At 61.1% G+C, this 27,775-nt stretch overlaps 1 protein-coding gene across 1 annotated transcript; it reads left to right on the top strand.

Annotated features, from left to right (window-relative positions):
* The first annotated feature begins 852 nt into the window (after window positions 1-852).
* Window positions 853-27,508, top strand: RARG (retinoic acid receptor gamma). The gene is made up of 8 exons (XM_067529633.1): window positions 853-1,039; window positions 17,768-17,916; window positions 19,787-19,928; window positions 23,971-24,131; window positions 24,573-24,749; window positions 25,849-26,053; window positions 26,248-26,406; window positions 26,621-27,508. Exons 1-8 carry the CDS (start codon window positions 889-891, stop codon window positions 26,800-26,802), a joined length of 1,326 nt encoding a protein of 441 aa, XP_067385734.1. The 5' UTR covers window positions 853-888; the 3' UTR covers window positions 26,803-27,508.
* Window positions 27,509-27,775: the final 267 nt, after the last annotated feature.

Below are 27,775 nucleotides of genomic sequence, written 5' to 3'. Positions count from 1 at the left end.
TGTGCACATGCGAGACTGTGTGACATGGAGACTGTGTGACACTGTGCACATGTGAGACTGTGTGTATGACAGTGTGAAAGAGATTGTGTACATGTGAGATTGTGTGTGTGTGTGACACTGAGGGAGACTGTGCATGTGAGAATGTGCACACGTGACACTGTATGAAACTGCATGTGCCAGTGTGTATGACCCGGTGCGAGACGGTGTGTGAGCCTGATGCTCAGATTGTGTGACACTAGGTACGACACTGAGACTGTGTGACACTGTGACTGTGGGTGTGACTGTGTGACACTGTGTGTGAGACTGGCTGTGCACGTGTGACTGGAGGGGGGCGTGTAAGCTGGGGCTAGGTGGCCGTGTGTGTGTCTCGCTGGGGTGTGCGTGTGTGTGACACCTTGTATGCCTGGGACGCTTAGACTGTGTGACTTTGTGTGTGTGTGTGTGTGTGTGTGTGAGAGCGACTGCGTCTGGGAGGGCAGTTCGCATGTGCTGAGATTGTGCACGTGTGTGTGTGTCCCAGAGCCCGTGTGTGTGTGAGTGGGTGTGTCCTTCCCTTTCTAGCCCCGCCCCCTCGGGGCCATGCCCCGCCCCCAGCTGTGAGGCGTTGTGCTTTTCCAATAGGTACCCAACCCTGCTACCCTGCCAGCGCCACTAGCCGCTAGGACCTACCCACGGCGCGGCCAGCGCTGCGCCCCACGCCGGTGCCGGGCTTTTGGGGGGGGAAAATCCCAGCCGCGCCGCGCCCCCCCCCCTCCCCAAACCCCCGCCCGCCCGTGGCTCTCTCCCTCTGTTATTGCAAGGGGAAGGGGCGCAGCAGGGACCCCCCCCCTCCACGCGCACCCCGACCCCCCCCCCCCCCCCCGCCAGCTCGCCATCCTCCCCTGCGCGATGTACGACTGCATGGAGGCCTTCGCCGTGGCGCCCCGGCAGCTCTACGATGTCACCAACCGAGGCGCCTGCATGCTGCGGAGGGCGACCGTCAGCCCCTGCTTCGGGGCGCTGGATGCCTTCGGCTGGCCCCAGCCGGCCAGCCTGCACTGTAGGTGACTCCGCTTCCCGGGGGGGGGGGGGATGCCCACACGCGTGGGGCTGGGCCGTGGGGGGGGGTGGTTTCCCCGTGCGGGGTGGATGGATGCATACCCACACGCGTGGGGCTGGGCCGTGGGGAGGGGGTGGTGGTTTCCCCGTGCACCCGTGTGGGGTGGATGGATGGATGCCCACACGCGTGGGGCTGGGCCGTGGGGGGCGGTGGTTTCCCCGTGCGGGGTGGATGGATGCATACCCACACGCGTGGGGCTGGGCCGTGGGGAGGGGGTGGTGGTTTCCCCGTGCACCCGTGTGGGGTGGATGGATGGATGCCCACACGCGTGGGGCTGGGCCGTGGGGGGGGGTGGTTTCCCCGTGCGGGGTGGATGGATGCATGCCCACACGCGTGGGGCTGGGCCGTGGCGGGTGGTTCCCCCCCCCCGCGCGCCCGTGGGGCGTGTGTGGTGAGGGGCGCACGCCCCTGGCTGAGCGCTTCGGTGCGCCTGTGGGGCGGCGGGGCGTGCGCCGTCCTGGCCGGGGGGAGGGGGGGGGTTGTGCGTGTGTTACACGAGTGGGGGGGGGGGGAGCAGAAAACCCACTTCGCGCCCGCAATCTGGCCCCGGCTCTTTGCTGAGCTCGTTTCCTGCTTTAGGACTTTACGCAGACCAAGGAAAGGAGAAGAAAAAGTTTTGGTGCCAAGTATTTTTGGAGAGGGGGTGTGTGTCTGTGGGGGGGGGGGGGGGAGCCGTGGATTCCCCCCCCCCCCCCCCCCCCCCCCGTCTTCCTCCATCCATCGCCTCTCTCCGCTTTACCCTGCTCCTGGGGTGGGGGGGCGACAGCGTGGCTCAGTGGCAGGGACCCTGGGGTATCCTCTCTTGTTTGGCTGGGGGGCCGGGGGGGCGGCGTGTGTCCCTTTTAAGTCCCCCTTCGTTTCTAGCGCGTTAATGAAAAGCCCCAGAGGAACCGGAGGGCACCCAAATGAGGACCAGGTGAGGGTGCGCTTTGAAGTCTGCCAGCCCAAGGGGACCTCGAGCGCAGGGGGGCGCCCAGGAAGGTGCGCTGGGATGTGGGGAGCAGGGCAGGCGGGGTCATTTCTTCCATCCTCCCCAGGCAGAGCCAGGGATTTTTTTTTTTTTCTTTTAAATATGGAAATTTGGCGGCCATCCACTGAGCCGTGCAAACAGGATGAGGGGTTGGAGAAGTGCTGGGAAGAGGAGCTCCGTGGCCGGAGGTGTAGGGGCAGGGCATGGCCATCCAGCCCCACCTGAAACCCACCGGCAGAGCCAGGAGCGGGGAAGGAGTGCGGGAGGAGGAAAGGGGGCGGGCGGGGAGGGGGGAGTCTTTCATCCCCAGGACCCCATGGCAGCGATCCGCCCGGCCACAGGCTGCCTTGCTTTGAGTGGGAGCCAAATCTCCTCCGCCTTTGGCAGCCACCGCTCCTGTTTACAAGTTGAGGAGCAGGCTGTGTTCAGCAGCTGCTTGGAGGGCAGGGAGAACACCCCATGGCAGCCCCGGGCACCTAGCGGGGCAGAGATGGGCACAGGTATAATGTGGGGCGCCCCACAAGTAAATCTGACCTTTTCCCCCTGCGCCATCTCAGCCCCCCCTTTTCCAATGGTTTCATTTCAGAGCCAGCCCCACCCTACTCTGCAAAGCTTTTTCCTGCGAAGTCTCTCCCCGCTCCAAAATGTGGCACCTAACCCTCCCTTGGCACCCAGGGCCCGGGAAGCAGGTCGAAGCCTGGCCCGATCCCTGACGCCACCACCCCGAAGTTCCCAGGGGAAGGGGGGGGGGATTTTTAGGGGAATCCATTGCAAACCCAGGCCCTGGTGCTGGCATTCAGAGTCTGATGTTAAAAACGCTGTGGGGGGATTGGCCTCCCCATGTACGTGTGTGTGTGTGTGGGGGGGTGATTCTGCTTTTCCTTTATTTGTTCCCCTCCACTCCCAGCCTGATAGCCTCACTTTGCCGCAGGGTACCCCTCTCCCTGGGGTTTGTAACTTGGGCAGGGGGTACCCTGGTGGGCTAGTGAAGGAAGGGACCGTCTGACCCCACTCTCCCAGGTGTATTGTGGGCCTGGGCCCTGCCGATTGGCTGCAACGCCTGAGCCTGGGGGGGTCTTTCATTTTAACTGGCATCTTTAGCTGCAGGTGAATGGGAAAGCAGCAGGCTGGTGGGAAACGACCCAGCAGTCCCTGCTCCCAGGAACAGGGCCGGGCACCATGGCCTGGGCGACGGCAGGACAGTTGCATGCAGATGGGCCCAAATAGTTCAGTCCAGACCCGGCGCAGGGTGCCCCGGTAAACAACCAGAGCTGAGTGCTCGCCTCGTGCCCACCCAGCCTGGAGAGCCCCTTCTTTTCCTGGTACCTCTGCCATCGGCTCCCGCCGCGGTGGGAGTCAGGGATCGGGGCAGGGTGGACCCGGAACGTGTGTGTAGCGTCGAGAGGCCTCAGCTGAAATCAGGGCCTTCTTGCGCCGGGCCCTGCACAGAGCCAGTCCTCGCCCCAAAGAGCTCACAGACTGCATAGACAAAGGGTGGGAGGGGAAACTGAGGCGGAGGGACTTGCTCCAGATCACACAGCCGGTCAGGGGCAGAGCTGGGAACAGAACCCAGGCCTCATCCTGGGTGTCATGAGACGCCTGAAACAATCTCCCCATTTGCCTGGAATAAACGTCCCCCCCCTTTGCATTAACACCCCTCCCTCTGCTCCATTCTCCCAGCCACCTCGCTGCCCTGGGCTCCGGCTGGCAACCCAGTGAGCTTTCCTCGCACTGCCCCAGGCTTCATGTGACAGGCCCAGCCCAGCCTGAGCCCCACTGACCCTCCCAACCTCTTGGGGCTCATCCCTCCCCTTCCCGAGTGAGGATACACCTCCGTCTGTCTATCTGTCCTCATCTCTGGGCTGACGACTCCTCTCCCTCCGGGCCTCGCTGCTAATCTCACCCAGTGGAGCCAGGCCAGCCAGGTTGTCCCCACCCTGGGGCTGGCTCCTGTGTCGTCATCATCACCTGGGCAAGGAGGAGCGTGGGGCACTCCCAGCCCAGGATTCCCCCCTCTTCGATGCCCGCTCTGCTTGGCAGCCAATGACCCCCTGAGGGGTGGAGCAGGGGGAATCAGGCCGGGTAGAGGGGCTGAGCCCTGCTCTGTGCAGGCTGGGAGGCCGTGGCCACCCCCACCCTCCCAGGCAGCAGGGCCCACAAGGCACACGCTTCCAGGGAAGGCACGGGCATAGGTCTTACATCAGCGTGGGCCCACTGAGATCAGCGACTGGGCCCTAGTGGGTGAGGAGCCCCAGTGCCCCCATCCAGACAGACGGATCCTATTTTGATTTCCTACCATCCGGGCCCAGTGCCCTCGCCTTGGCAGCAATCCTCCTGAGGGCAACTTGTGGGTAGTTCCATTCACTCCCTGCTCAGCTGACCCAGATGTCCTGGAAAGCAGGGTGCTGTGTGTCATGGGGGGCAGAGCAAGGTCGCTAGGGGGTGGCTTCGGCGCCGCTGTTGTCAAAGGGAGCGTGACGCAGTTTGGGGCTGGGCTGGCAAAAGCAGTGGCTACTAAACGTCCCAGCCCGGGACTGATCAGGGGTGTGGGTGTGTCAGACCAGGGATGTGTGTGGGTGAGCGTGTGTCTCCTAGACAGTGCAGGAGCGTGCATTTGTTTGTGTGTGTTTGCGTTAGCGTGCCTGTCGAAGGGTTCTGTGTTGGTTTGCATGGGTGTGTCTGGACAAGGGATGCGGGTGCGGTTGGGAGACAGCAGGGCGAGCGCTTCCCCACGGTGGACTGTGAGTCTTTGCATGACGCTGCCACACGGGTGGGTGTTTGCTTGTGGTGTGTGTCTGAGTGTGCGGGGTGCGGCGGGGGGGGCGGGCGTTTGTGGATGACTCCCTTTGTAAAGTGTCAGGAATGCAGTTACTGAGACAAATGGCTTATATAGCGACCCAGCTGCAAACATTTTATGGCTGGTTATAAATGGCCTGTTTGAAGCCCAGCGAGGCGAGGGCAGGAATTTCCTCAATTTCAGCAATTTAGGCTTTAAAAAAAAAACACACACACACAAAAAAAAACCCCCCAACCACCAGCACCAAACTTCCTGACCCAGGCCAGGCAGCGGCAGAGCTGGGAGAAGGAACTTTGACAGGAAGAGAGCAAGCGGGCTGGGCCGTCAGAACCAGGGCGCCCCTCGGGCTGGGCTCGCAGGAGAACTGATCCCGTTACAGCTCCCCCAGGAGGCTGCCCAGGGATCCAGGGACCTTGCGTTTCGGGATTAAATAGGGCCGTGGGGTGCCGCTGACCGTGGCGGGGTCGTGCCAGCGTGGAACTTTGCAGCATCCCATGAGCATGGGGCGGGCGGGCGGGGGGGGGGGGGTGCGTGCTCAGTAGTGGGGGGATTCTATGGGGCCTGTTGCTGGCTGCCCCTCCTAGAGGCTTCGGAGCTGGGCAGGATGGGGCTGGGGTGGGGAAGCAGGGCAGGGCGGGCGGAGGAGGGGAGGCTGGGGCAGCCGAGCATCCAGGGATGCTGCAGGGCTGAGCTGGGGCGGCACCTGGCCTGCAGAGCTCAGCGCCTGCGAACTCAGCAGCTGCCCCCTTCTGCGCTGAGCGTTTCCTGCCGGCAGCTCGGCTCCCCTGCCCACACCCTTCTGCTGGTGCCCGCTCTCACGTGGGCATGTGGCCGCGGGCTGGATGCAATTGGCTAGCGAGGGACCCTGCCCCGGGGTGACGCCGCCCCAGTTCCCCTCTGATTGGCTGCTTGGCGAGGGGGGGGGGGCACCTGCTGCGCAGAGAGGAAATGAGCCAGCATTATGGGATCAGGCTGGCAGCAGGGGCCTGGCAGCAGGGGAGGGGGGAGGGGAGCGGAGCGCCCTGCGTCAGGGGCCCACGTGGCTTTGGGGGGGGAGAGACAATTGCAAGCCCCAGTTGGCACCGAGAGGAAGGCGACTGAGTCACAGGGACCCGTCTGCGCCTCCCCGGGCAGCCCCATGTAGAACAGTTCCACGCCCCAGGTGGCTGGGCCCCCCCTGAGTCCCAGAGCCGGGCCTGCAGGCTGCGAAAGGGCCAACCAGTGGGAATGGGGTCAGAGCGCTGGGGAATGGGGTGACCCAGTCTTCACGGATCGGTCCGTGTGTCTGGCTGTCTATCCCACACGCGTCCCCAGCGGAGCGGAGCACCCAGCATTCCCGCCCCCCCCCCCCGGGGTTGAGGATTTAGGGGCGCAGGTGGGATGGGTCCATCCACCCCTTCTCCATAGTAACTCCCCCCACAGGGCTCCTGGAGGGTTGGCGTGTTGTGTACAGAAGCTATTAGGATGGATTAAGCGAAGGTTGTAATGTGATTCTCTCCAGGAAACGACAGGCCCGCTGGCCTGTCCCGGCCTTCTGTAAAGTTACCAGCAGGCTCCAGATCTGATAAGAGGCCTCGGGAGCTGGGCCCCCTTTTCTCTCTCACCCAGTAGATGGGGAGGAAGGGCTGGGAAAGGGGGTGGGGGGAATGTTGCACTCCGCTCTGGGGCAAAAACTCGGAGCAAAACTGAACCCTGGGGCCAGAAGAGATGGACGTGCAGTGAGGGGAGAGAGAGAGGGGGCTGGATGTGTGGGGTGGACAGCGGGAGGGGGTGGGGAGGGAGCCTTAAGGGGGAGAAGGATGAGTTACAGAGGGTGGCATTAGGAAAACTGGAGAAACTGGGATTGATCCAGCCAGGGAATGACTTCCCCAGGATAAGGGCCCAGGGCCCCATTGCCCTGCCGCCAGGAGCTGGATCTGGTGCGTGTCCCCCCCAGGGGAAGGGCCGGGAGCCCAGGTGCTTTAGGACAAAGCGCTGTAGTAGGGGGCAGCCCCGCCCTGGCTGGGAGGGCTGCACTAGACGGGACCAAGGGCCTCTTCTCCACTCCCAGATCCCAAAGTCCTGAGCCCCCACCTGTCTTAGGGGAAACGAAGCCCCTGCCAGTGCTGGGTCAGTTCCAGACCTTGGGACCTGGTCTCGAGGAGGGGAGGACAGCAGGAATGACCGGCAGGCTGGTCTGGTCTGGTGGCTGTGGGATCAGGACACCTGGGTTCTATTCCCACTCTGCTATTGTGCCTCAGTTTGCCCTGCAACCCTCTGCCTAAACCAGGGGTGGTCAAACTTAACTGATCCCCTGAAGGCCGTCTCCCCGCTGGGCAGGATCCTCTAGGATCCTGCTGCAGGGCAGAAGCTCCCCAGCCCAGTCTGGTAGGTGGAGAATGGGAAGACATAGGGGGCTCCATGGCTCATGAGCCAGTTTGGCCACCCCTGGTCTACACTGTGAACTCTTTGGGCAGGGGCTGTCTCTCACTCTGTGGCCGTGCAGCACCTGGCGCGGGGGGCCCAATCTCAGTAATACCGTGACACTAAAGTAATGACGGGGGAGGGGCAAGGGGAGCCCCGGCAGGTGGGGCAGGGTGCTGTCGGTGCACCCCTGCCATCACTGACCCCCCCCCTTGCAGGGCCAGGGGGAGGGACCAGAAAGGACCCCAGAGCTGAGCCTGTGTGTGGGGACAAGTGTTGTGCTCAGGGAGCTAGCTGAAATGTAATGGGGTGTAGGGGACAGACTTTCACCCCCCTTTGCTGTCCATGTAATGGGAGCTGATTAGGTACAGGGGGCACCTCTGTGCCACCCACCCTGCTGCTGGGCCGAATCCAGGACCAGTCCTTGGCACAGCCTGCCCGCCCATGCCAGCCTCGCCAAGTGCCCTAGCGCCAGAATAAACAGATTTTAAATTGCTTCACAAAAGCAGTCAGTATAGCATCCCCATTATATGGCGGGGGAAACCCAGGGACAGGACAGGGCAGGGGGAGTGACTAACGCGAGGTTACATAGCAGAACTGAGCGTGGAACCCGGCTCTCCTGAGTCCCAGGCGAGGGCCCGCTCCATTGCGCCACCCTGTGAATCACCCCGGGGGCTTTGCCCGGCCTAAGCCGCTGCCTGGATCTGGTTTTGGGCTCTGCCAGAGGCACGAACACTCACCTTCGGCAGAGAAATCGGTCTTTCCCCTCCTCGCGCAGCGAGCACAGGCTTTGGGAGGCAGGGAAGGGGAAGGCTGAGCTCCTGGGTCTCCTCCCCGGCTCTGGGAGAAGTGATGTCTCGGGATAGAGCAGGGGCAGGGCGCTGGGACTTCTGGATTCTAGTCCCAGCGTGGGGTGGCGCGGGATCTTTGTGCTTCCAGCAGGCCTCTGGGAACCAGCACTCCGGGATTCTCTTCCCGGCTGCGCCGTGAATTAGCCACATGATCGTGAGCCAGGCACTTCCCCACGCTACCCCTCAGTTTCCTCCTCTACCCCTCCCTGAGGCTTAATTAGCAAGTGTCTGCAGAGTGCTTTCAGATCAAAGGGCAAAGGATCAATGTTATTAATCACCCTGGCAGGTCACTGCTGGCTGCACCTGCTGGCGTATTCAGCGGCCACCTGACAGCACCGCTCCCCATTTGAATTACATTGCTGGGCCAGTGTAGACACGGTTATACTGGCGCCAACGTGCTTTGGCAGCCGGAGATTAGACCAATCTGCACGGCAGCGGCACAGCTCTGTTGGCCGAGGTGTGTGCGTGTGGAGAAGTGTCATCCGTGACTGTGCCGGCGCCAGTGTCCCAGCCAAACTCTGCCTATTCCGGTGCAGCTTCTTTTCTGTGGGGCAGGGTGTTGGGGTGGGAGTTTTCTTATAGTGGAACAAAGCACGATCTTGCCAGCATAGCTGCCTCCCCACACAAGGCCGTAGCTATTCCTGTACTGGGCAAGCACTCCGGGTGCAGACAGGGCCTTATTTTGCAAAATCCCCTTTTTTATGCCTCACAGCAGAGCCCATCTAGGACTGGTGCCCGAAAAAGGATCCGGAATCCAGGTTGAGACACCTTGAATGGAGCATGAGCCAGATTCTGGTTCCCATTACCCCCCACTGGGCCGGGTCATTCATAAGCATGTAAGAACGGCCAGACTGGGTCAGACCCACGGTCCATCTAGCCCAGCAGCCTGTCTTCCGACAGTGACCGGAGCCAGATGCTTCAGGGGGACTGGAGAGAACAGCTGGGCTCAGGCTTCAGTCCCCGCACCCGGGGTCGGGTAGTCATTTCTGTGTCTGAAGGGGGTCGCGGTGCAGTGAAGTTTGAGAACCGCTGGTCTAAGATGCTGCTCCTGGGACTGGGAGTGGAGGAGGTGATAAAGAGCGGATGAGGAGTCCCTGGGAGCCCCCCTAGAAATGCACAGTGCTGTTATCTGCACCTTAGGTTGGGCCTGGAAGCCCTAGAAGGAGAGACTCCGCTCCTAGATTTTCGTTTATTCCCCATCAAGGAGCGAACCGGTTGGGGCAAATTCCTCTCCAGGTGCTGCGTTGGCCGGGCTTGTCCACATGGGGTGTTCTAGTGGTATCATCCTCGCTGGATAAGTGGCTCTGACTGCCCCAGTTTAACTCTCCATGTGGACACTCTTAGGCCTGGCCCAGCTTTCAAATTTAGATCGCCCTCGCTACATCGCTCGGTGTGAAAAAATTCACACCCCTGCACCCGTAGTGAAGTCAACCTAGTCCCGGGTGCAGATGCAGCGAGGGCGCCCGGAGAATTCTCTCCATCTTGCCACTGCGGCCCAGGGAGGTGGGTTGCCTCCATCAACGGACGACCCCCTTCTGTCCATGTAGGAAGTGTCCATGCTATGGGGCTACAGCCGTACCACTGCAGCTGGGCCACTCTACTGCCCGTAGTGTAGACGTAGCCTTCGTTCAGACTGAGAGTGGCTTTTTTTTGGGCTCAGTTTAAGTCACTTTCAAAGCAACGTAAGGTATAGGGGGAAAAGGCCCTTTTATGCCAGTATATGTGTGTCCACACTGGGTGTTAGACTGGGATAACAATAGTGGTTTCAGTTCCCCCCCTTAGCTTATCTCAGGAGAACTTTCCATGTAGACAAGCCCTTAAATTGGTTTTGAACCTATTTACGCTAAACCACAGTAAGTTCCTCTCTTAATCTGAGATCTTGGAAAGAGGAAAGAGATGCCAGCTGTAGCGATCTAATGAGATCAGTCTAACCGGCTGGGTGGACGCCTGCTCTGCAGCCGGTGTTCGTACCAGTCTAGCTGGGTTGGTTAAAGGGTTTATTTGTTATTGAGAGTGATACCAACACGGCCCTTGGAGCGGATGCAGTCCCGCTGGTCTATCTTCCCCTGCCCAGCTATGAATGAGCTATAGCGGCATAGGCCCCTTTCTCCTGGTATAATTGTGCCTGCATGGGGGAGGCGGGGTGATGGTTATACGGCTTTGGCTAGACCAGTAGTGTTCAACCACGACAACTTCCTAGTGCGGACGCAGCCCAGGAATGCTCTGGAGGTGGGCGGGTGGGGCTAGACCAGGGTAACTTTGCCGGTGCCTTCAGCCACACTGAGAAAATCTCTTATGTAGACAAGGCCTAAATCCCTTTAAATTCACACTTTTTAATCTGGTGCTGCTCTGCCTCGGAGACAAGGTCTTGGGTTTGAAATTAACACGACTGCAATTGTATGGGCCCAGACCGCTGCTCCCAAGTTATCTATCTCTCTATCTATCTCTCTATCTATCTATCTTCCATACGCACCCAACTCTCTCTCTCTCCCCATACATGCCTCTTTGTCCCTCCTGGATTTCCCCCGTTGATTTCAATGGCAGCAGGTTCCCTGGCTGGGACTTTCTTTATAGCTCAAACATTGTCTTTGGTAAATAGCAATAAATAGCTGAAGGAAACACCCCCACCAGCCTGTCGGGCTCGCCGGCTGCAGGAAGAGGTGGTCCTTTTCCAGCACCCCGAGGTATAACGTACACCAGTCAGAGGGAGTCTCCCAGTAGGCATTGCTCGTTAAAAACTCCCCCCTGCCCTGCCTGAGATGTGGGCTCTTAATCCAAGGGCTTGGTGGCCAGATCCCCGCTTGGGCTTTCACTCCCATGAGAAAGGTTTTCTCTTGCACGGTCCCTCACTAAAACCACCACGCCACATTGCTGTGCGGCTGGTAACCGGCTGCTGCGTTCCTCCCCAGAGGCGGCTTCATCTAAGCGCTGCTTGTGTTTGTAAAGGGTCCTCTGGGAGGAATGCCCTGTGAAATCAGAGATGGTCCCTGCTCCCAGCAGTTGGGGGGAGGGGGGCGTCTTTGGATCAGTGGTGGGGTTTTGACTCCATCTAACAACAGACACTCACTCGCACAGAACTTCACGTTAATCATATTCCACCTCCGGCAGGTCATGGTTTGTCTAGGATTAGACAGAGAGTCAGTGGCAGAGCTGGAAATAGAACCCAGGAGTCCTGACTCATTCTGTAATGACCAGACTCCCTCTGCGAACTCACACGTGACCCCGGGAGTCCTGACTGCCAAGCCCTGCTTTACCTAGTAAACACACCTGTCTAGATTCAAGATTCCCAGCTCTTTTCCTCTATTGCCACATGCCTCACCCAACTCCGGGATCAGAACCCAGGAGTCTTGGGGCCCAGCCTTGGGCTCCGCACACTAGGCCGTGCTGTCCCCTGAGATCTTTGGTCAGAATCCACCTGTGTGGAGGCAGAGTTGCCTCCTGCCCCCAGCAATATGTGTGGCTTTGTTCGCCCCGTGTTGAAAAGCGCAGCGCATCAGACGGCTGGCGGTGCAGGGGGGATTTATGGCCTGCCCGGCTCTTCCCCTCTCTGCGGAGGTGGGAGGCCCTGGGCACAGCACGGGCTGTCCTGATGCTGGATTTATTTCCTCCCCTCTGCTCCCACCTGTTGCAGGGCTCTGGGTTTATCTCTGCTAATGGTGCAGTAGACCTGTCAGCCTGGCTTTTGGGCTGCAGCCACAGGGAGTTGGCAGGGGGGCTGGGGTCTTGACCGCGGCTCTGAGCTGTGAGCATCATCCTGATTTAGGAGGGCTACCCCGAGCAACTAGATGGAAAGAGCTCTCTCTATCTCCGCCACGTGCTTTTCTTTCTTTCTTTCTTTCTTTCTTTCTTTCTTTCTTTCTTTCTTTCTTTCTTCACACGCCCTCTCCCACTCCGCTGCTCCAGGCAGGAAGGAAGCAGGCTGTAAAATGCAATCAGCAGACCAGGAATTTTGTGGCTCTGTTTGTTCTTGATGAAATGGTTGCTAAACAGGCCCTGCCAAGCCGGCTGTGGGGAGAGGGGAGCGATCTATTTTGAGAGCGGTGTCTGGGGGGGGGTGCGCCGGGGAGGTATCGGGGAGGGGCAGTATCTCGGGGAGCTGTGTGGGGGGGGGCAGCGATATCCGAGGGAGTGGGGTTAGTGTCTGAGGAACCTTGCAGGCTCCTAGGGCTGGATTTCCAGGGGGTGCCCCTCACTGGGGGCTAGCCTCCTCTGCTGCCCATGCCCGGGTATCTCTGCCAGCTCTGATGGCTCGAGGGGGGTGGACAGACGAGGCTGGTCCGGGTTGGTTTGTGGGGATGGACTCAGAAGCCAGCCGTGTCCCTGGGGGGGAAGGGGGGGGACCTTCCCCAGCACCGTTCATCAGCAGAGGCACAAGGCACGGGGCCCCCTGCTTCCCAGAGTCCTGTCTGCTGGTGCTTGTGTCTCAGCCACGGCCACACGACGGGGGCTTTGAACCCATTCCTGGGGTTGGGGGATCAGGGGACCCCGTTCCCTGGGGGTGGCTGGGACCTGTAGGGGGTGAGGGGCACTGGCTCCACATGCCCTCGCGGAAGGAGTCCACCCCCACCCCCAGCTCTTCCCTGCTTAGCAAGAGATGGCAGCTGGGGGCAGCCGGGCTGTGACCCGTGGGCTCCTAGGGCGCTCGGTGACCCCTGTCCACAGCTCAGCCTTGGACCTGCTGGAGGCCCCCTGGCCAGTGCAGTCACATCTCCCCAGGCCGTTTCCAGGAGTCGGCCGAGCTCTCTGGGCCGGGGGCAGCACGACCCAGGGCGGCAGAGGCCCCCGGCTGAGTCTTATGCGGCGGGGTGGCACCTGGGGCGAGGTCTGGTTCTCCTCACTCCCTTTGCTCCCCATGAACCGCACCCTCCTCCTCCAGGCATCTGTCCTCAGCTGAGCAGCTGTCCCTGCCCCATGGGCCTGCGGGTGGGAACGGGCAGAGGCCCAGATGCTGGTAAGGGAGGGGCCGTCCTTGGCCCCTGGAGACAGATCCCTGGGGCAGGGACTGCTGGTGGGGGAGAGGGAGCTATGAGGGGGGCTAGGAGTCCTGCTGCATCCTCCTGGGATGTTCCTGTCGAGTGTGAACATAGACTGTGGAAATCCCGAGTCAAATCGCCGGGGACTGTGCACACCCTGAATCATGCTCATGTGGTGGGGGCGGGGGAGGACGACCCAGGACTGTGCACATTCACTCAGTCAAGCACCTTCCGCACACTTCTGCAGTTTCTGCACACGTGTGCTCTCACATTTGTGTGCCCGCACAAACATGATCCACACAGACACACGGTCTTGCAGACTCACAAAATCAAGCTCACTCATGGAGAGACACACACGCATTCCCATGCGTCTCCCTTGCTCCAGCCAGTCATTCAAAGGCTCCTGTGTGTGTTTATGGCTTACCTTCAGGTAAATAAAAGGCTGCAGTTGAGATCTAATCACCTGACCCTCCCCTGCTTTGTCTCTCTGCTGATCTCCCGGTGTCACAGGGAGAGCTCTGAAATCCCCTATTGTCTGATTGTAAAGAAGGGGAAAAATGCAGAGGGTTAAAATTCATGAGCCTCTAATCGGCCACTTGGCCTGTCTGTCATGGAGATGAGATTGTCTCCCGTGGGGGGAAGGGATGTTGCAGAGGGCCGCAGGAGCTCCCCCATGCCTCGGCCAAGGCAAAAAGCTAGACGCTCCCCCTGGGTGAGATCTGGGGTGCAAGGGACATGGGAGAGGGGTGTGGAGTATAGGACCCCCAGTGTTTGCAGGCAACTAGATGCCGGGACATTGGTTTGGCCCATGGGGCCAGCTGCCAACTTTGCCCCTCGATCTAAACCCCTGTGGATCTCGGGGGCTTGGAGCTGAGGTTTTGGCTGGAGGCCGTAGCTCTGTTTGGCAGAAATCGGAGCAGAAAGGAAGCCTGGCGGAGGAGGGATGCGGCCGCTTGGACGGCATGTGAAACTGAGGCCTGTTCCTTATTGCTGTTGTGGCGGGAGTCACCAGGTGGTGCTGTTGCGTAGTCTTGCTGGTTCTTGGCCTGCGGGCAGTGTGCCGTCTTGGAAGAGGCGCCCTGTTGTTGGGTGATGCACATGCACCCACCAGGGAGCTGTTGCAAGCAGCAAGAGGCAGTTTGCTTCAGGGGTGCAAGGGGGCTGCCCCCTGGGCCGCAGATGGCAGAGGCAGCACCGCACACCCGGTGGCTGAGCCTGCTCCCTGTGCTATGCCAGGCTCAGCCATACCCAGGGATGGCAGAACTGGAGTGGTGTTAGGGACTAGTGGTCCCCACAGTGGAAATATTGTGTGTGTGCGGGCGGGGGAGGGAGGGCTAACGTTTCTGCTTCCACGTGTCATTCCCTGTGAACTGAACTCACGCACGGGGGGCAGAAGAGCGAGCAGGACCTGCAAGGACCTGCAAGGACCGTGGTGCCCATGGAAACCCTCGATCTGGGCCCCCTCCTTTGTAAACTTCCGGTTGCACCCCGCTTTGCTCCCAGCTCTCATCTCTCTAACCGAGTTTAATTATTCTCGTGGCAGACTTGCACCCTGGGAACTGGGCTTTGGGGTTGGGGCTGAGATTTCTCAAAGAGGAAGTTGCCTGTGTGCCGTTTGTAACGGCCTCGGCTCCAGGACTGGTGAATGCAATATATTCAGGTTGCACTAAGTAAAATACCCAGTTCTCCATGTTACTGGTTTCTTCTGTAATGGGAAGCTGATCTGCAGCCAGACATCGGGGTCTATTACAGGAGTGGGTGGGTGAGGGTCTGTGGCCTGCAATGTGCAGGAGGTCAGACTAGATGATTCGAGTGTTGCTTTGCCGGCTCCGGATCCTGGCCGCTGAGGGTTTCTGCCCCCGCTGGAAATTCCGGTTGCAGCCACCAGAGGCTGCTGCTGGGAGACGGAGCTTGCAGAGGCTGTTGCAGCTGCTGCCAGTGGGAGGCGCTGCTCTGCCTTCTTGCACCCTGGAGAGCTAACCCCTGCTCCCCTGCCCGTGCAATCTGTGCCCTGCATGGGGCCAGCGGGGTGCCAGCTTGGGCCAGCTCCGCCCTCCCTCCGGCACTATGTGGGGCTGGGAGAAGTGAGGCAAGCAAGTGTGTGCCCCTTCCATCCCCCTGCCCCCCACCCTGCTGAGGGCGAGGATGGTAGAAGAGGGATCCCAGGCGTGTGCATGCCATCTAGGCCTTCTCTCGCCTTGCTGTATTCTCCCAGAGCTGGGCAAGGGCAGTATCTGGGGTGTTGGGTAAGAGCCAGACACAGCATCCCGGTAGCAGGAGGAATTAAGCAGGTGGTAGGGGCAGAGCTGGCATCCAGGGAGGGGAAAAGTTTCTGAGCAGGGGGCTGTAGTCAAGGAAAGGAGCTGGAAGTAGGGTGGTGCCCACTGGAGAAGCAGGGAACTGAGAAAGGAGCCTGGGGAAGGGTCTCTCTTCCAGCCAGAAGCAAAGGCAGGAACTTCCCCCCAGCTGGGGTGTGTATCAGGAGGACACAGGAAGGATGCACGCACACCGGGTCAGCAGCAGAACCGCAGTGGCCTAGGGCCCAGTCTAGCTGTCTATGTGGCGTTTCCCCAGTCCTGACCCTTTTCCTGGGGGGGCTGAACAGCGTCCAGCGGGAGACTCTCCTCTCCGGAGATCTCGCCTGGTTTACCTTCAAAGACCTAATGGGGACTGTACAACAGCAAGGACAGAACCTGCATCCTATTCTAGGAGCCCTGACGTCTACTGCTTGAGCTACAGAAGCATCCCCCTTAGCTGCTAACAGTACAGGGCCTATGGCACACATCTGGGCAGTTCTGATGGCATCCAGTAGAGGGCAGCATTGCATACATCCATTGCTCTGTGCCAGGCCCGTGGTATATAGGGGCTAGCCGCCACTCAGGCCGCAATTTGCACAAGAGAAACAAAGCAGCGGATTTAACGTGCTACCAGTTTTCCCCTAGAAAGTCCTGGTGTTCCCGTATCCTGTGGAATATTGCTGAACTCTGCGAGTTGCCTGGAAATTCTGCACCTGGGGGATATCTCAGGCTGCTTTCATCATTAAGTTCCAGAATTAACAGCCCATCGAAAGGGAGCAGTTGGAGCTATTGCTTTTGGCTGGCTGGCTGCAGACTCAGGCTGTGGCTTCTGGTCGTGTTTGGAAGGGTATTGATACCACCTGAAGGACTGGCAACTTAAACTTAAATTCTGCAGAAACCTCCTCTTCCTACTGCAGAACCCACAGGGAAAAAAGATTGCTTGGAAATTGCACCCCTCACCATGCTGGTTTGTTATTGTAGGGTCTCCTGTGAGTGCTGGAGCTGGGTGTGCTAGTGTGTTGTTGTAGGGTTACTTCTTAGCACCAATCGGTACACACCGATTTGTTATCTTGGAGCTGCTCAGGGCCCTAGGGGCTGGACATGCTGGTTTGTTATTGTAGGGTTGCTATTGTTTTCCTTTTTGAAGAAAATTGAATGTGGGGTGCACAGCCCCAACTCTACTGACCCCCTGCCCCCAGGCTTTGCATACTGGGGAAGCTGATGCTTTGGAGACTGTCCCAACCTGGGCAGACACTGAACTGACGGGGGTTTCCCCGGGGTCGGGTGGGGGATAAAGCAGCCGAAAGGCAAAGAGGCGTGACGCAATGCCGGGACCTCTGTGTGTGGAGGGATAAGCCCCTGTCCCTGTCGGCTATGGGTGTGCGTGCCCCCCCCCCCAATATCCCCCCTGTTCCCCCACCCTGCTGTGGGCCTGGGGGAAGGGGGATTAGATTACACAGCTCTGGTAACAATTCCAACCTGTTTGGGCTGGAATGTGGCATTTAGGGGCTGGCTGCAGGAAATTCGCTCTGTGCTGAAAGATAGAATTGAAAACAGTTTGCAGCCCGGCCTGGGGCCGCCTGGCTGGCTGGGGGGATGGTGGGGGGCTGGCTCTGGCTGTGGGAGGGAGGGCAGGGGAACAGGGAGCCGGGATCTGGGGTAGGGCAGAGCAGGGAAGATGGGGCCCTGGCCTGGTGGGAGGATTGAGGGGCTGTTTCTGGTTGGGGGGAAGATGGGAGGATGGAGGGCATCCTGGGTGGGGAGGCAGGGAGATGGGGGGCTGGCTCTGGCCTGGGGGTGGAGGGCAGGGAGATGGGGGGCTGGCTCTGGCCTGGGGGTGGAGGGCAGGGAGATGGGGGGCTGGCTCTGGCCTGGGTGGGGAGGCAGGGAGATGGGGGGCTGGCTCTGGCCTGGGTGGGGAGGCAGGGAGATGGTGGGCTGGCTCTGGCCTGGGGGTGGAGGGCAGGGAGATGGGGGGCTGGCTCTGGCCTGGGGGTGGAGGGCAGGGAGATGGGGGGCTGGTTCTGGCCTGGGGGCAGGTTGAGGGGAGGGATTTGATTTCCCCCCCCCTCCTTTTCCCCTCTGGTTATTTTGGCCAGTGCTAAGTTCCTAGCGAATGGCCCTGGCTGCCCCAGGCCAGAGGGATCCCACAGTAACATGTTCCTTGGGGCCCCTCCTGACCACCCCAGGGACCCCCAGGACTGGAAGCCCCCAACGCCAGACCTCAGAGAAGGCTCCTGCCCAGATCAGCTGTCAGAAGTTGCCGGCTGGCGGAGCTCTTCCTGTTCCCCCTTCCCGCTAACCTGGGTCGTGCAGCCCATGGGGTTTTCCCGCACGCTGGCTCCTGACTCCCCCCTGCCCGTCCCTCTCTCTGCAGCCGTGGAGACCCAGAGCACAAGTTCAGAGGAGATGGTGCCCAGCTCTCCCTCGCCGCCCCCGCCCCCCCGCGTCTACAAGCCCTGCTTCGTGTGCAACGATAAATCCTCTGGCTACCACTACGGCGTCAGCTCCTGCGAAGGCTGCAAGGTGAGTTTGTGTGGGGGGGGGTGTAATGGGGACACCCCCCCCGTGGTGGCCACCACATTCCTTTCCCCCTCTGGAGCCGGGCTCTCATTTGGGCACCCCTGGGTGCAGCTGGAATCACCTGGGGTCCCAGGGTCTTTGCTGCTCACAGGGGGGCTCCCCCAGCTGGAAGGGGCCAGGGAGGAACGATCCAAATGCTGTCCCAGTTAATCCTTCCCAGTTCCCCGGCTGGCGGGTCTTGCTCACGGTCCCCCATTCGGAGTCGCACACAGTTTCCCCCCAGATCAGACTGGCAGGGACCTAGGGGGCTTTCACCTTCCTCTGCCGCGTGGGGGGCGGCTGTCTGCTGGGACCATCTGGGCATATCGTGCCTAATCAATTCCCTGCCGTAGCAGGGGCCTTGGGCACCGGTGGCACCTTGCTCCCTCCTGGTCTCTGCCGGTGGCCTGCACCAATTCAGTCTCCTGGGGGCTGAAATGCTTCAATCTAACCCAAGTGACTCGGCTCAGCGTGCAGGGGTGAAGGGTAACGGCCTGTGCTGTCCAGGCGGTCAGACGAGACGGCCCGATGGTCCCTGCTGGCCTTGGACACCCTGAAACTGCGGCGTGATCGGTTCGCACTGATAAGCCTTAAATTAACCGCCACTGCTTGGGGAAAAGACCTGGGTCCCCGGGAGCAGGCGATGGGGGGAGTTTGTAGTATGGCTGCTGTGACGAGATTGGGTCCTGTTGTGCCAGGCGCTGCACAAACCCCGCTGAGATCAGGGCCCCCGTTGTGCCAGGGATAGTCCCTGCCACAAAGAGCTCACAATGCAGACGGGGGGGAGCAGAGATTTGGAAGTGCAGTCCTTATTTTGCAAGAAAAGTGGCTTTTAGTCCAGAATAGCAGCATAGTCCGAAGGCCTGAGTGCTGGGTTAGGACTTGGGAACCCTGGGTTCTAATCCTGACTCTGTTGGGTGACCACTTTGTGCCTCAGTTTCCCCACCTGTCTAGTGGGGCTAATGGTAGTGCCCTGATTTATAAAGCGCTCTGAGATCGACTGGTGAAACGAACGAGGCGTAATTATTATTCCAGCTGATTTCCCCATGAAGACGAGTCTTAAGAGAATGACCAGGACAGAGACAATTCATGGGCGCGTAGGCCAAGGGGGACGCCTGCCCCATTCAGAGTTTTTTCAGAAGATGATCCTGTGGAACTCACCGCCACTGGATGCTCTCATGCTATAGGATCTGTCAGGGATGGTCTAGGTATACTTAATCCTGCCTCAGTGCAGGGGGAGGGACTGGATGACCCCTTGAAGTCCCTTCCAGCCCCACATCTCTATGATTCTATAGGATTTAGAGAAAGGCAAGGCAATTACCTGAATTGTGCATTGCATCGGAAGACAGGATGTGCAAAGGGGCCTGGTGGGGTCGAGCACATTGCCCCTGGGCACCCCACTCACTCCCGTTGCAAATCCCAGCCAGACGGCCTAAACATTCTCCTGCTGATGGCACAAGCCAGCTCCTAAATGCCAGGGGTCAGGAGGGCACATGCCCAAAGGGCGGATCAGTCCACGATTGCCCGTGACGGGGAGGTTGACTCTCAAGCATCCCGGGTGTTGGAGCTAAAGCGCCAGGCTGGAGGGACCCGTTGGTGTGATCTGCACCAGCTCCCTCTGCCGCAACCACTGGTGATCTGAGATGCCAGGCGGGGGTGACGGGGTCTGCCTGGTGCAGTGGGTTGAGTTTGCGTTTTGGGGGTGCGTCTTTGGCCAGGCACCTGCTCGGAGCTATAGGAAGCCTGGGTGAACCCCCTTCCCTGCCTATTCTCGCCCCACCCCTATCTCTGACACCCCGCGATCACCTGCATGTCCCGGTCTCCCCCCGCCCAGGGATTCTTTCGCCGAAGCATCCAGAAAAACATGGTGTATACATGCCACCGCGACAAGAACTGCCAGATCAACAAGGTGACCCGCAACCGCTGCCAGTACTGCCGGCTCCAGAAATGCTTCGAGGTTGGCATGTCCAAAGAAGGTGAGGTCCGGAGCCCGGAGCTGGGGCAGGGTGGGGGGGCAGAGGAGATGGGGAGCTAGGGGCAAGGGCATGGGGATGACACCTCTTGGAGCCAGCTGGTACACGCACGAGACGTGCAGAGCGACGGGGCCCCCCGGGCACCAGTTCCCCCCAATCCCCTACCCCCCAAATGCTCTGCAGGTCTCTGCCCCACTGCGCTGAGGTGGAAAGCTGGTGCAGAGGAGATGTGAAAACAGAGGCTCTCGAAGCCGCACGCGTTAGGGGAAGGGCGTGCGCGCCACCGAACTCCGTAGTGTTTGTAGAGATCTTTGCCCGTCCGGCGCGCTCAGGTACAGATGGGGCCGGATTGCGTCCCGGGGTAGGACATAGGCTTTGGATCCAGGGTTCTAGTTCGAATCTGTGGCGGGGTGGGAGTTAGGATCCAGGCTCTGGTTTTGGGCCGGTCTCATGCAAGGCTGGCGCCCACGGCAAGGACACGCCAGGACATGCTTCCAACATGGGTAGTCCCTGGGCTGGTCAGGCCAGGTTAGCCGGAATCAGCTGGGAACAGGACACGGGGGCCAGAATTGGATCTGAATCTCATGGAGGTTCAAATCCTTGGTTCTGGCCCATCGACAGAGAAGGCTTGCAGCCCAGCCTGGCTAGGGCCGTGATTCTTAGGAGCCACCGCAGCCGTAACCATGCCCCCTGGTGCTGATCTCTCTCACACACACCCTCCTTTGCCGAGCCACGTCGGGAGCTGAGAGAAGGCTTGAAAGAGGGCCGCTGGCCCTTTAAGAGTGCTGTCAGCCGGACCGTCCATCTGGAGACAAAGTGCCTCTTGGCGGCTGTTGCTTTTACTCCCGACTGCTAAGGCATGTCCTCGCGCGCCGGGCCGGGATGGGGCCCCTATTAATCACTGTCTCTTTAAGAGCCCGTAATTAAGAATGTCTCTGTCTCAGCCCTGGCCATTGATTTCCAGGCTCCTGTCGCTTTAAGGGCAGTGTTTGGCGGGGGGGGGGAATGTCTCTGCGGAGACGGGAAATGGGTGGTCTACAGGAATCGGGCCAGGATTGGGCAGGGGCGGGGATCCTTGGCATCCTCCCTCCCTCTCCGCCGCTGGCCTGGCTAGAATTGGACTGCACCAGGACCCCCAAAAGAGATCAAGGGGGTGCGAACCCCATTGGCTGCCCCGCCCCACACAGCTGGTGGGCGTGCGAACAGCACAGTACAGAAGACTGGCCCAGGACCCAGATCGGGGGGGGGGAACCCGCCTCCCACCCCCCACTCCACGCACCAGCTGAGCTTTTGCCATCCCACCTGATTCTTCTCACACACACAAACACACACGGGGGGCTTTCAATGGGCTGAGGGTGCCAGCAGATGGGACAGGCAGGGGTGGTGGGGGGGGGGGGAGGGAAATCTTGCCTCAGTGGGACCTAACCCCCTGCAGAGGTTATCTGCAAGGCAGAGCGGTGCCCGGCTGCGTGGGGCGGGAGCGGGGCAGCCCCTCCCTGCCCGCATTGTGCTGGCCGAGGCTATAAGTGGATATCCTGCCGGCTCGCGTATCCTGTTGCCAGATTCCCCCCCGGCTCTCCATCCAGGGGTGAGCAGGAAGTGCAGCCTGGAAATGTGCGGCCACAGGGCGGGCCGGGAGAGTGCACATGCAACAGGAACGCCGGGGCCCCGGGCGGGAGGGGGGCCCTGGCTGTGCTCTCCGATGCCCTGGTTTGGGGATGGCAGGCGTGATTCCCCCCACGTCCCCCCAGGCTGGGGGATGTCTTCATCCCTCCTCATCCTTCTCCTCCCCGCCACCTGCGGGCGAAGCCGGGAGGCCAAGCGTAGGCGGTCACGGCTCCGAGTCGTTTGCAACGGGCCCTCCTGGACAGGTGCAGCGAGAGTCTGGGCAAGCCGGGGCTCCCCGGGGCAGCTGGTGTGGGGCAGCCCGGGTGTTCGCAGGGGGCGCTGGGCAGCCAATCGGAATGCAGCCCCGTCAGGGGCGAACCCATGTTCTGAGCCAGGTGGCCAATCGGAATCCATCAGGAGAAACCAGGTAGCCAATCAGACTGGGCTCCCGGCCGCCCTTGGCTAGTGTTAGACGCTGGATGGCCAGTGGGGGTCCAGCCTGCCCCCCAGCCACGCACCGCAGGGGTACAGCTGGCTGGGGCTATTGGGCTACTAGGCAAGCCCGAGGGGGGCCGGCTGCAGGAGCCCGCAGGCTGGCCGGTCTGCCGGCAGGCCTCGGGGTGATGGGCTCCCTGGGTGTATGCTGGGAGAGACTGTGGGGGAAGGGGGCTGTGCCATGCACCCCCACTCCCCTGTATCGGAGGCCCCCGGCGCTCCATCCGGCCTCCGTGTCCTCCGCTTCCTGTTTTCCTTGGGCTGAGCACAGACCTTGGTGTTTTCCCAAGCGAAGGCTCGAGACGGGTGGGAGGGCGGCTGGGAACCCCGGCTGCAGGCCCCGGCTGGGCGGGCAGAGCTGCCTCCGGGGGGGGCAGGATGGGCGAGGGGTGTAGGGCTGGGGACGCCGGCCCAGCACAGCCTGGTCAGGAGGAGGCGACTCCCAAACCAGACCGGCTCCTACCCACCCTCGCCGAGCTACTGCCCCCAGCCCCCCTGCGGGCCCAGCCTGAGTGCCAGCCGGGCGGTGGGCCCCGCTCACCGCTGAGCAGCAGAGACGGTGCCGTTGACGCAGGGGTGTGTAACAGCGCCTCCTGCCACTAGCCCGCGGCCTGGAGCCTGGCCGGGGGGGGGGGGGTCTGCGTCCCTGCTGTCTCCGTCTTGTTCCTCGTGGGCGGCCGGCTGGGCCCTGCAAGCTGCCATCTCCCTGGCTGCCCCCAGGACCACGGATGGGAATGCGTTTCAAGGGGTGCCCGCTGCCAGGTTGCTCTGGGCAGGCAGGACTCTGCTTTTCTCCCCTGCCGAATGAACACTGTAAACAGCAGTTGGGGGGGCCCCCCATGACAGCTGCCTTCTCTCCCTAGTACTGGGCATGCCCTAGAGGTTTCTCTTTGCCAATGGGAGAGTCACTACGGCAGCTCCGGAACTGGGAGAACCCCTCCTCCATGCCACTGGCTTTGCCAATGCCAGCAGCTTTCCAAAGCTAACGGGGCAAAATCCTGCCCCCCCCCCCCGGTGGGGCTCAGACCCTCTGAACTAAGAACTGATCTGATTGCTCAGTACAGGCTCATTAACTGCTGGGGGTCAGTAAAAAGGAGGGCCACGTGTATGAACCTGGGTTACAGGTGTTGGCTCTGGGGCAGAGGGAATTCCCCGCTGGAAGGATTCGCTGCCCCTGCCCAGGGACAGTCGCTTGCACCAGATGCTCCCTCACCCTGGGACACCCAGTGGAAGAAATACCGTCAGCAGGGACACCTCCCGTTGTTACTATTTACAGTGCGCTAGTGGCTAGAGGGGCAGCCCAGACGCCGGGCCCCGTAACCCCCGTCTCACTGGAGCACAAAGGGAAACTGAGGCACAGAGACAGCAGCCAGTTGCCCAAGGTGATCCAGCAGAGCAGGGAATAGACCGCGGGTCGTCTGGGGCCCCGGCTGCTGCCCTAGCCACTAGCCCACACTGCCTCTGTGCAGCCGGGGCAAGAGGGAAAAGGGGACTGCACCAATAGCGGCTTCGTAGTTGTGTGGCCCTTCCAGTCACATGCCCAGCGGGTGTAAATGGGCGTCGCTGCATTGGAGTCAGTGGGGTCAGAGCCCTGTATGGTGTAAATGGGCATCGCTGCATTGGAGTCAGTGGGGTCAGAGCCCTGTATGGTGTAAATGGGCGTCGCTGCATTGGAGTCAATGGGGTCAGAGCCCTACCTGGTGCAGATCAGAGCCCCGTGAAATCCATGACACCACATAAATTCACAGCAGCCAGGGACTGGCCACAGGGCTGCGTGGTGAGCTCTGAGAGAAGAGCATCCCAGCTGGGGGGAAGGGGTCAGAACATCCGGGCCAAATGCCCCCCCGACCGTGTGGCATTCCCAACACAGCCCCGGACTCTGAGCCGGGGCCAGGGCCGGGCGCGCGGGGCCGTGTCCTCACCCCCTCTCCTCCCCCCGCAGCCGTGCGGAACGACAGGAACAAGAAGAAGAAGGACGTGAAGGAGGAGGTGGTGGTGGACAGCTACGAAATGACCCCCCAGCTGGAGGAGCTGATCCAGAAAGTCAGCAAGGCCCACCAGGAGACCTTCCCCTCACTATGCCAGCTGGGCAAATACACCACGGTGAGACAGGGCGCGGCCTGCCTCGCCCACTCCCCTGCCTCCAGCGTCAGAGCCGTCCCCCAGCTCCCTGCACCCCGAGCCTTGTTCTAGCATCCCTGCCCGCCCACTGCTGTCACAAGGTGAGGCTGTTCTCAGCCAGGCTGCGTGGGCCCCCCCCCCAACACGCTGGATCCCTGTGGCCACCAGGTGGCACCAGTGCCCCCTGCCAGCCCCAGAGCTGCGAGGGAAAGGGGGGTGCCTCTGCCCCATGCCCTTAAACACGCAGGTTCTGTGCCCGCCCCGGTGGGGGTCGAGGAGCCCAGGTTGTGTGCCTGGCTCTGGCAGGGGAGACCAGGTTAGGGTGCCCAGCTGCCGTGCCGGCCGAGTCATCTCCCAGGAGCAGCAGGACACCCCCTGGCTCTGAGCTACAGACGGTGCAACGTTAACCCTCCCGCCCCCCAGAACTCCAGCGCTGATCACCGGGTGCAGCTGGACCTGGGGCTGTGGGACAAGTTCAGCGAACTGGCCACCAAGTGCATCATCAAGATCGTGGAGTTCGCCAAGCGCCTGCCGGGCTTCACCACCCTCAGCATCGCCGACCAAATCACCCTGCTCAAGGCGGCCTGCCTGGACATCCTGGTGAGGGGGGGCAGGGGGCGCAGCTAGCTGGGGGGTGCTCAGGGGGAAGCGCAGCTGCCTCGAGCCTCCGTCTTCTCTCTCCCACTCTTCCTCCGTCCTGTCCCCGCGGCTCGGTGAGATCCTGGGTCCCAGCTTTGCCTGCCTCAGGAGGTTCTGGGACCAGCCGTGGAGGCTGCGTGAGGAGGGGCCAGCCCAGCAGGTCTGTCCAGTGCTAACCCCCGTCCCCCCGGTTCCACTCCTAGACTCTTAAGGTCAGAAGGGACCAACGTGATCAGCTAGTCTGACCTCCTGCACGACGCAGGCCACAGACCCTCACCCGCCCACTCCTGTAACAGACCCTAACCTAGGGCTGAGTTACTGACGTCCTCAGATCACGGGTTAAAGACGTCAAGGTACAGAGAATCCACCAACCAGTGAGCCATGCCCCATGCTGCAGAGGAAGGCGAGAAACCCCCCAGGGCCTCTGCCAATCTGCCCTGGGGGAAATTCCTTCCCCACCCCAAATATGGCGAAGCTAAACCCTGAGCATGTGGGCAAGACTCACCAGCCAGACACCGGGAAAGAATTCTCTGTAGTAACTGAGAACCCACCGCATCTAACATCCCATCACAGGCCATTGGGTGTATTTACTGCTAGTTGTCAAAGATCAGTTAATTGCCAAATTAAGCTGTATCTCTCTCCCCCCCCCCCCCCCCATAAACTTATCAAGCTCCGTTTTGAAGCCAGCTAGGCTTTTTGCCCCCACGGCTCCCCTTGGGAGGCTGCTCCAGAACTTCACTCCCCTGATGGTTAGAAACCTGCGTCTAATTTCAAGTCTAAACTTCCTGATGGCCAGTTTATAGCCATCGGTTCTTGTGTCCACCTTGGCGCTGAACTTAAATAACTCCTCTTCCTCCCTGGTATTGATCCCTCTGATGTATTTATAGAGAGCAATCCGATCTCCCCTCAGCCTTCTTTTGGTCAGGCTAAACAAGTCAAGCTCTTTGAGTCTCCTCTCATTAGGCAGGTTTTCCATTCCTCGGATCATCCTAGTCTCCCGTCTCTGCACCTGCTCCAGTTGGAAATCATCTTTCGTGATTTTTTTAAATTCCCCCGGCAGATGCTGCGGATCTGCACGCGCTACACGCCGGAACAGGACACCATGACCTTCTCGGACGGCCTGACCCTGAACCGCACCCAGATGCACAACGCCGGCTTCGGGCCCCTCACCGACCTGGTGTTCGCCTTCGCCGGGCAGCTACTGCCCCTGGAGATGGACGACACCGAGACTGGGTTGCTCAGCGCCATCTGCCTCATCTGCGGAGGTACCGGCCGGCCCCCGTCTCCCCTGGGACCCGGGAAGGGGGAGGGGGGGGCTGCGTCACACCGACGCCATCACAGCTGCGCCAGTCCTGGCCTCTCCCAGCAGGGGGCGGGCCGGGGGCGTGCGAGGGGGCTGGGTATGGGGCAGTGATACCCAGTGCGTGTTTCCCCCCCCCCCCCCCCCCCCCCCCCCCAGATCGGATGGACCTGGAGGAGCCAGAGAAAGTGGATAAGCTGCAGGAGCCCTTGCTGGAAGCTTTGAAAATCTACGCCCGCCGGCGCAGACCCAACAAGCCGTACATGTTCCCCCGCATGCTGATGAAAATCACCGATCTGCGCGGGATCAGCACCAAAGGTGCAGGCATGCCATCAGCAGGGCACCGCTGGGGGGAAGCTCACAGCACCCATGTCCCAGGGCACTGCTGGGGGGAAGCTCGCAGCACCCATGTCCCAGGGCACCGCTGGGGGGAAGCTCACAGCACTGATGGCCGCCCAGGCGGCACCGCTGCAGGGAAGCTCGCAGCCTCCTGCGGCGCCGCCTCACCGCTTCTCTCTCTCCCCCGTCACAGGCGCAGAGCGAGCCATCACCCTGAAGATGGAGATCCCCGGCCCCATGCCCCCCCTCATCCGGGAGATGCTGGAAAACCCCGAAATGTTCGAGGACGACTCGTCGCAGCCCCCCCCGTCGGCAGAGCCCCCCAGCTCTGAGGAGAGCCCGGCCGAGAGCAAGAACTCCGAGGAGACCCCCTAGCACCCCGGGGAAGTGGGGTGGGCACAGGGAGAGCCCCATCCACAGGCATCCCACCCCCTGCCCAGCACCCAGCGGGCTCGGACAATCCACAGCTGCCTTCACTGTGCCCCCCACTGCTGGGGGGGGACGGGACGTGGGCTGGGGGCGGGGCAGCTCATGGTCTGTGTGCTGCCTCAGAGGTATAGCTCTTGCCTTAACCTTCTCTCTGGGGGCCTGGAGGGGGGGCAGTTTGGAGCCTGTCCCCCCCCCCTCCTCCCAGCTTTTTTTGTTTGCCAAAGTCTGACTCCAAGCCAAAAATGCAGGCGGGCAAGGCCTGCCCAGGGGGTCGCCCGCCTGGGGGGGGGAGGGGAGGGAAGAGGGGATCTCTGGAAATGGATGTTGGGGTGTTGTCTAGCAAGAGCCCCCCCTCCCCGTAAGGGGCTGCTCCCCAGCAGTGCAATTCCCATCCCACGGGGGTGCCCCGCAGCCAGAAAGAGAGAGAGACTCGGACGTGAGTGGCTGGGATGTCGGGGTGTCCGCGCCCCCCTCTGCACCTCCAGCGATGCTGCCTCCGGAGCCCCAGCCCAGAATCAGGCGCGGCCCTGCCTCCTCAGCTGCTGTTCCCTGCTGGAACCCAGGCATCCGGGACTATTGATGCGGATCTCTGCAGCTGGGGGGGGTGGTGGGGGCTGGAGCAGCCTCCCCCCGTCCCGTGGGAAGCTCAGAACACCTGGGTGTGTTGGGGCAGGAGGCTGAGCGGGGGGGCAGGGGGTGGATGGGGGACTCTGCCCCAGGACGGATGCTGCCCCTCACCCAGCGTCCTGCAGGTTTTGGGGGACGCGGATCTCAGGGTGGGGGCGCGAGGTCCAAGTTTAGGAGGTTTATTTTATTATGGTTTTGTTGTATAAAGTGCTAACGGTTTGGGATCAATCCCTGGGGGGCATGCGGGGGGGGTCACTGTTCCGTCCCCTCGGGGTGCTCCTGGGATGGGGGG

This window comes from Emydura macquarii, unplaced genomic scaffold, assembly GCF_026122565.2.
Source record: "Emydura macquarii macquarii isolate MOO-44397 ecotype Brisbane River unplaced genomic scaffold, CSIRO-AGI_Emac_v2 contig_2994, whole genome shotgun sequence".
In the NCBI taxonomy this organism is placed as follows: domain Eukaryota; kingdom Metazoa; phylum Chordata; order Testudines; family Chelidae; genus Emydura; species Emydura macquarii.
Note: the sequence above shows the minus strand (reverse complement) of the source record. Positions and strands in the feature narration are given on the sequence as shown.

Bases quoted from the DNA above. Each gene is read 5' to 3' on its own strand.
- RARG (XM_067529633.1), top strand. From the start codon at position 889: ATGTACGACTGCATGGAGGCCTTCGCCGTGGCGCCCCGGCAGCTCTAC. The intron at 24,750-25,848 runs GTGAGGGGGGGC...TTCCCCCGGCAG, and splicing joins CGGCCTGCCTGGACATCCTG to ATGCTGCGGATCTGCACGCG. The intron at 26,407-26,620 runs GTGCAGGCATGC...CCCCCGTCACAG, and splicing joins GCGCGGGATCAGCACCAAAG to GCGCAGAGCGAGCCATCACC.